Source organism: Canis lupus, chromosome 23 (assembly GCF_048164855.1).
Source record: "Canis lupus baileyi chromosome 23, mCanLup2.hap1, whole genome shotgun sequence".
Classification (NCBI taxonomy): domain Eukaryota; kingdom Metazoa; phylum Chordata; class Mammalia; order Carnivora; family Canidae; genus Canis; species Canis lupus.
The window spans coordinates 24827702-24835731 of record NC_132860.1 but is presented as its reverse complement, the minus strand read 5'-3'; the positions used below and the strand labels follow the sequence as shown (position 1 = coordinate 24835731).

At 41.5% G+C, this 8030-nt stretch overlaps 1 protein-coding gene across 1 annotated transcript; it reads right to left on the bottom strand.

Annotated features, from left to right (window-relative positions):
* Positions 1–6678: 6678 nt before the first annotated feature.
* Positions 6679–7632, bottom strand: LOC140615559 (olfactory receptor 52M1-like). The gene has a single exon (XM_072795420.1). The coding sequence runs from the start codon at positions 7630–7632 to the stop codon at positions 6679–6681; it is 954 nt and encodes a 317-aa protein (XP_072651521.1).
* Positions 7633–8030: the final 398 nt, after the last annotated feature.

The following is an 8030-nucleotide window of genomic DNA, read 5'->3' as shown; positions in this document are numbered from 1 at the left end:
AATGGAAAAAATAACAGTTGTAACAGTCATGTTCAACATCTTGGTTAAGTACAGGGAAAACGGGCAGGAATGGCACACACATATGCAAAGATTGAACAGTTCAAATAATTTTTAGCCCTTCTGAGAAAATATAGATGGGAAATCTGTAGCAAATACTTGCGTAATATGGTGGTTCAGTCCACTAGTGATCATCTGTTCATGCACTTCAAGTAAATGCAGTTGTTTTTGAGCATAGGAAACTAGATTTAAAGCAAGTCCCTGCTCAACAAGCTAATGATACTATAAATCCCTTACATTCAAAAATACAGTTTAAGTTTGGAAAAAGTTTTAGGTAAAGTAAAGCATACTCATTTCCATGATTACTTTTAGATAGAACTGAGACTACAGTACTATATTATACATTGTCAGGTACACTGCTGTGCACAGGTAATTCCAATTACCATATTTTATGTTTGTTGGTCATCAATAGCACAAATTTTATGCTCCAAAAGAAATTTATCAATCCAGCAAAATGGTTACATTTAATTTTCTTTTAAAGACAGATTAACTAAATTTAAGGAAGAACTGCCTTTTACTGATATCTCATTTTCAAATTACTCGTACAAACTTACCAAAGAATTACTATGTATTTTGCTCCGCATCAACCTGCAAAAGGTTTCCCAACACAGATGCATCATTTCTTGTTCAGTTCCCAAAAATAAAGGCTTTCTACCTGAAAGCATTTACGTTCCTAGCTCTCTGAAGTAAACATTAAAAAACAAAGTACAAAAAATGATCTCCCCTCTTCTAAAGGGCCCACTTAGTTACATAAAGTATTTTCTTTCCCAACACTTTTTCTGATTCAAAAGGTATTTACTTCCTAAGAACATGAAGGATCTTCATTTCAAACCAACAGTCCGTTTCCATGGCAACACTGCGGGGTTCCTTGGCTACCAGGAGTCACATTAGTTGACTGTGGAATTTCTCAATCTTCTTTACATTTTGGGCTTGGTCTGTTCTTTTTTTTTTTTTTTTTTTAATAATAAATTTATTTTTATTCGAGTTCAATTTGCCAACATACAGAATTGTATGTTGCTCAACCTATCAAGTGCCCCACTCAGTGCCCGTCACCCAGTCACCCCCACCCCCCGCCCTCCTCCCCTTCCACCACCCCTAGTCCATTTCCCAGAGTTAGGAGTCTTTATGTTCTGTCTCCCTTTCTGATATTTCCTACCCATTTCTTCTCCCTTCCCTTCTATTCCCTTTCACTATTATTTATATTCCCCAAATGAATGAGACCATATAATGTTTGTCCTCCGATTGACTTCTTTCACTCAGCATAATACCCTCCAGTTCCATCCACGTTGAAGCAAATGGTGGGTATTTGTTATTTCTAATGGCTGAGGAATATTCCATTGTATACATAAACCACATCTTCTTTATCCATTCATCTTTCGATGGACACCGAGGCTCCTTCCACAATTTGGCTATTGTGGACATTGCTGCTAGAAACATCGGGGTGCAGGTGTCCCGGCGTTTCATTGCATCTGTATCTTTGGAGTAAATCCCCAGCAGTGCAATTGCTGGGTCGTAGGGAAGGTCTATTTTTAACTCTTTGAGGAACCTCCACACAGTTTTCCAGAGTGGCTGCACCAGTTCACATTCCCACCAACAGTGCAGGAGGGTTCCCTTTTCTCCACATCCTCTCCAACATTTGTTGTTTCCTGCCTTGTTAATTTTCCCCATTCTCACTGGTGTGAGGTAGTAGCTCATTGTGGTTTTGATTTGTATTTCCCTGATGGCAAGTGATGCAGAGCATTTTCTCATGTGCACGTTGGCCATGTCTATGTCTTCCTCTGTGAGATTTCTGTTCATGTCTTTTGCCCATTTCATGATTGAATTGTTTCTTTGCTGTTGAGTTTAATAAGGATTCCTTGGCTACCATGCTTCGCATTAGTTGACTGTGGAATTTCTCAATCTTCTTTACATCTTGGGCTTGGTCTGTTCTATACACCAAACAAACTAAATCATCTGTTACTTTAATACAGAAACTTCCATTCAGAAGGCCTATATTTGAGAACCACACGTGCCTTCATAGGATCGGCAAGGTAGAGTTTCTTGGCGGAGCAGCTGAACTCCTCCCAGGTCTGGTACTGCGGCATTGTGGGTCCGCAGCAGACTGCTGGAGGGGGCGCAGCCCGGCCCACCTACCACCTACCTTGGGCAGCCAGAGACCGGTGGGGGGGTGGGGGGCAGCGGCCCAAGATGGCAGCCAATTTCCCTCAATTCTGACAAAAAGGGTAAACCATATTATTCCCACAAGAAGGAGGTTTGTGTTAGGGAAGATTTCCAGGAATACAGACCTCTAGATCTTAGACTTTTATTTCTAGGTATTTTGCAGAGTCACTTCTATTTTAAAAATTTATTTTTATTTATTTTTTTGTATATTTTTAAATTGGAGTTCGATTTGCCAACATATAGTATAACACCCAGTGCTCATCCCATTAAGTGCCCACCCTCACTTCCCGTCACCCAGTCACCCTGTCCCCCTGCCCACCGCCCCTTCCACTATTCTTTGTTCGTTTCCCAGAGTTAGATGTCTTTCATGTTTTGTCACGCTCTGATTTTTCCCACTCATTTTCTCTCCTTTCCCCTTTATCCCCTTTCACTATTTCTTAATATTCCCTATATGAGTGAAACCATATGTTTGTCCTTCTCTGATTGACTTATTTCGCTCAACATAATACCCTCCAGTTCTATCCACATAGAACTCCCTGCAGGGAGCCTGATGTGGGACTCAATCCCGGGTCTCCAGGATCATGCCCTGGGCTGAAAGGCCGGTGCTCAACTGCTGAGCCACCCAGGCATCCCGTGTAGGTTTTTTTTTTTTTTTTTTTTATTCATTTATGATAGCCACAGAGAGAGAGCGCGAGAGAGAGAGGCAGAGAGAGAAGCAGGCTCCATGCACCGGGAGCCCGACGTGGGATTCGATCCCGGATCTCCAGGATCGCGCCCTGGGCCAAAGGCAGGCGCCAAACCGCTGCGCCACCCAGGGATCCCCCCGTGTAGGTCTTTTTGGTGAAATTTCTATTCATGTCTTTTGTCCATTTTATGATTGGATTCCATTTACAAAAAGCCCACAGCAAATATCATTTTCAATGGGGAAAAACTGAGAGCCTTTCTCCTAAGATCAGGAACAAGACAGGGATGTCTACTCTCACCACTGCTATTCATCATAGTACTAGAAGTCCTAGCCTCAGCAATCAGACAACAAGAAATAAAAGGCACTCGAATCGGCAAGGAAGAAGTCAAACTCTCCCTCTTTGCAGATGACATGATACTGTTCATAGAAAACCCAAAAGACTCCACCCCAAGATTGCTAGAACTCATACAGCAATTCGGCAGTGTGGCAGGATACAAAATCAATGCCCAGAAATCAGTGACATTTCTATACACTAACAATGAGACTGAAGAAAGAGAAATTAAGGAGTCAATCCCACTTGCAATTGTACCCAAAAGCATAAGATACCTATGAATAAACCTAACCAAAGAGGTGAAGGATCTATACCCTAAAAACTACAGAACACTTCTGAGAGAAATTGAGGAAAACACAAAGAGATGGAAAAATATTCCATGCTCATGGATTGGAAGAATCAATATTGTGAAAATGTCTATACTACCCAGGGAAACTTTCACATTCAATGCAATCCCTATCAAAATACCATGGACTTTCTTCAGAGCCTTGGAACAAATCATCTTAAGATTTGTGTGGAATCAGAAAAGACCTTGAATAGCCAGGGAAATACTGAAAAAGAAAACCAGAGCCAGGGCATCATAATGCTGGATTTCAGGTTGTGCTACAAAGCTGTGATCATCAGGACAGTGTGATACTGGCACAAAAACAGACACATAGATCAATGGAACAGAATAGAGAATCCAGAAATGGGCCCTCAACTCTTTGGTCAACTAATATTTGACAAAACAGGAAAGACTATCCACTGGAAAAAAGGCAGTCTCTTCAGTAAATAGTGCTGGTAAAATTGGACATCCACGTGCAGAAGACTGAAAGTAGACCATTCTCTTACACCATACACAAAAATAAACTCAAAATGGATGAAAGATCTAAATGGGAGACAAGAATCCATCAAAATCCTAGAGAACACAGGCAACACCCTTTTTGAATTTGGCCACAGCAACTTCTTGCAAGATACATCCATGAAGGCAAGAGAAACAAAAGCAAAAAAGAACTATTTGCACTTAAGATAAAAAGCTGCTGCACAGCAAAAGAAACAGTCAACAAAATGAAAATATCTGCAGAATGGGAGAAGATATTTGCAAATGACCTATCAGAGAAAGGGCTAGTATCCAAGATCTATAAAGAACTTATTAAACTCAACAGCAAAGAAATAATCCAATCATGAAATGGGCAAAAGACATGATCAGAAATCTCACAGAGGAAGACATAGACATGGCCAACAAGCACATGAGGAAATGCTCCGCATCACTGGCCATCAGGGAAACACAAATCAAAACCACAATGAGATACCACCTCACACCAGTGAGAATGGGGAAAATTAACAAGACAGGAAACCACAAATATTGGAGAGGATGTGGAGAAAGGGGAACCCCCTTGCACTGTTGGTGGGAATGTGAACTGGTGCAGCCACTCTGGAAAACCGTGTGGAGGTTCCTCAAAGAGTTAAAAATAGCTACCCTATGAGCCAGCAATTGCACTACTGGGGATTTATCACAAAGATACAGATGCAGTGAAATGGCAGGACACCTGCACCCCAGTGTTTATGGTAGCAATGTCGACAGTAGCCAAACTGTGGAAGGAGCCTTGTTGTCTATTGAAAGATGAATGGATAAAGCAGATGTGGTCTATGTATAGAATGGAATACAGCCATTAGAGGAAGCCATTAGTAATGGCATTAGAAACAACAAATACCTACCATTTGCTTCAATGTGGTTAGAACTGGAGGATATTATGCTGAGTGAAATAAGTCAATCTGAGAAGGACAAACATTATATGGTTTCAATAATACGGGGAGTATAAAAAATAGCAAAAGAGAATAAAGGGGAAAGGAGAGAAAATGAGTGGGAAATATCATAGAGGGTGACAGAACATGAGAGACTCCTAACTCTGAGAAACGAACAAGGGGTGGTGGAAGGGGAAGTGGCCAGAGGGATGGGTGACTGGGTGATGGGCACTGAGGGGGGCACTTAACGGGATGAGCACTGGGTGTTACATGTTGGCAAAGCGAACTCCAAAAAAAAAATACACAAAAAAATTTAAAAAGAACAATGATACTTGCGTGAATGAGAGATGAGACTCCTAACTCTGGGAAACGAACTAGGGGTGGTGGAAGGGGAGGTGGGTGGGAGGTGGGGATGACTGGGTGACGGGCACTGAGGGGGGCACTTGATGGGATGAGCACTGGGTGTTATTCTATATGTTGGCAAATTGAACACCAATAAAAAATAATTTTATATATAAAAAAAAAGAACTTTAACTCCTATGGGCAGGAAGGTTCCAATCCAAGTCCTATTAGATAAAGATTTCTCACATTCATGTTGCCTTCATCCTCAATGAAAGTCTATCCTGGGGCAAGCCAAAAACTTTGGAAAGCTTGCCAATGCAGTTGAATTTTGCCAAATCTTTGCTAACAATTTGTAAATTTTCTTTAAGAAGGTGTTAGAGTATAATTGTCTTTTACAAATTGTGCAAAACATTATCCATAGAGAATCTAGAAATCTTTTATCAAAAATATCAAAGAAAGGGGCAGCCCTGGTGGCTCAGTGGTTTAGTGCCGCCTGCAGCCCAGGGTGTGATCCTGGAGTTCCAGGATCGAGTCCCACGTCGGGCTCTCTGCATGGAGCCTGCTTCTCCCTCTGTCTGTGTCTCTCTGTCTCTCTCTCTCTCTGTCTCTATGAGTAAATAAATAAAATCTTAAAAAAATAAAAAAATCAAAGAAAGATGAATGGATAAAGATGTGGCATAAAAAAGATGTGGCATATACATATTATATATTTTATTATATATATATATAATGGAATATTATTCAGCCATCAGAAAGGATGAATACTTACCATGTACATCAACATGGATGGAACTGGAGGGTATTATGCTGATTGAAATAAGTCAGTTGCAGAAAGACAATTATCATATGGTTTCACTCACATGTGGAACATAAGAAATGGTAAAAGGGACTATAAGGGAAAGGAGGGAATCTGAGTGGGGAAGTTAGAGAGGAAGACAAATTGTGAGACACTCCTAACTCTGGGAAACAAAGGGTTGCAGGAGAGGAGGTAGATGGGGGGTGTGGTAACTGGGTGACAGGCACTGCCAAAGGCACATGATGAGAGGAGGACTGGATGTTATATGTTGGCAAATTGAATTTAAATGATATTAAAATAATATCAATCCTATTTCTGTGGTCTTCTCTGGTCTTGCATTAATTTTGTGTCAAATATGAAAAAGGGATACTGTATAAAAACTCATATCGATTTCCCCATTCAGAAATTCTGCTCTCTACTTTGAGAAAATCCACAGTGAAGTGGAATATAATCTAGCATTCTTCTTAGACCTTTATCGCCATACCTCAGGTAAGAAAGACCTAGTTGCATGAGTGTCACTGCATAGGCTTCTCCAGTGTTTTTCTACCATCACTATCTGTATGCCCCACAGATGCAGAACAGTCACTTGGGTTGAGACCCTGCCTTAAGAATGTAGAGAAGTCTCTCTCGAATCTGTTTGGTACGGACAGCATAGACAACTGGGTTGAGAATGGGTGGAATGAGGAGGTAAAAGTTGGCCAAAAGGATATGGATATGAGGAGGCACATGATGGCCAAAGCGGTGAGTGAGAGAAGAAACAGCAATGGGGATATAGAAGACAAGAATGGCACAAATGTGAGAACTACATGTCCCTAGAGTTTTAAGCCTGGCCTCTGGGGTGGCCAACCCCATTACAGCCCTGAAAATCATCACATATGAGGCAGTGATAGCTAATGAATCTAGGATCAATACCAGGAAGCCAATTCCCATTCCATACAAGTTGTTGACTGTTGTGTCACCACATGCTAAGGTAACTATGGCCATGTGCTCACAATAGGAATGGGCAATGATTTGGGTCCGGTAATGAGGCAGCCTCAGGCGAATCATCAGAGGCAGAGGCCCAATGTAGAGTACTCCACGGAAGAGGGCAGCCAAGCCCAAACGACCCACTGCTGCATGAGTGAGCACCAAGGTGTGGCGTAATGGGTCACATATGGCCACATAGCGATCAAAAGCCATGGCAAGGAAGATTCCTGACTCAACAGTGGCAAAGCAGTGGATGAAGAACATCTGAGCCAAGCAGGCATCCAGGTCAATGTTGTGGGCACCAAACCAGAAGATGGCTAGTAGTTTGGGCATGGTAGACGTTGAAAGGACCAAGTCAATGACAGCCAACATGCACAGGAAGAAGTACATGGGTTGGTGCAGGCTGCGTTCCACCGTTATCACTGCCAGGATAGTCACATTCCCCACTATAGCCATCAGGTACATAGAGCTGAAGGGGATGGAGAGCCAGATGTGCAGGGATTGCAGCCCTGGAATACCAGTAAGCCAGAAAGAACTAGGCACCAAACAGGCATTATTAGACATGAACATGTTTCAGGCAGTGGAGTATCCAGGAGATAGGAGCTCTTGGATTTTTGCTCTTATGAGAGGTATTGTTTCTGGAAACTGTAGACTACTAGATTCTTATTTTCATCCTGTGCAACTGGTGGAACCTATAATAAAGAAGTCTCAAAGTCTGCTTGACATATTACAGATTTTATTAAACTATGCATGAAAACACTCATTGCTACATGTAGAAACAGGCATGCTCATGACTTCTAATGCTAAAATACCCTACTCCACCCTAGAGGTCTCCAACTTCTTTATCACTTTTCAGTATTTTTGCTTTGGGAAACACTTCTTAAAGGAAATGGAAACTACAGAAAAGTTCTATGTGCAATGATTAAATGTAAACCCATGTAGTGTGTTTAGCTCAATGTATATGTACT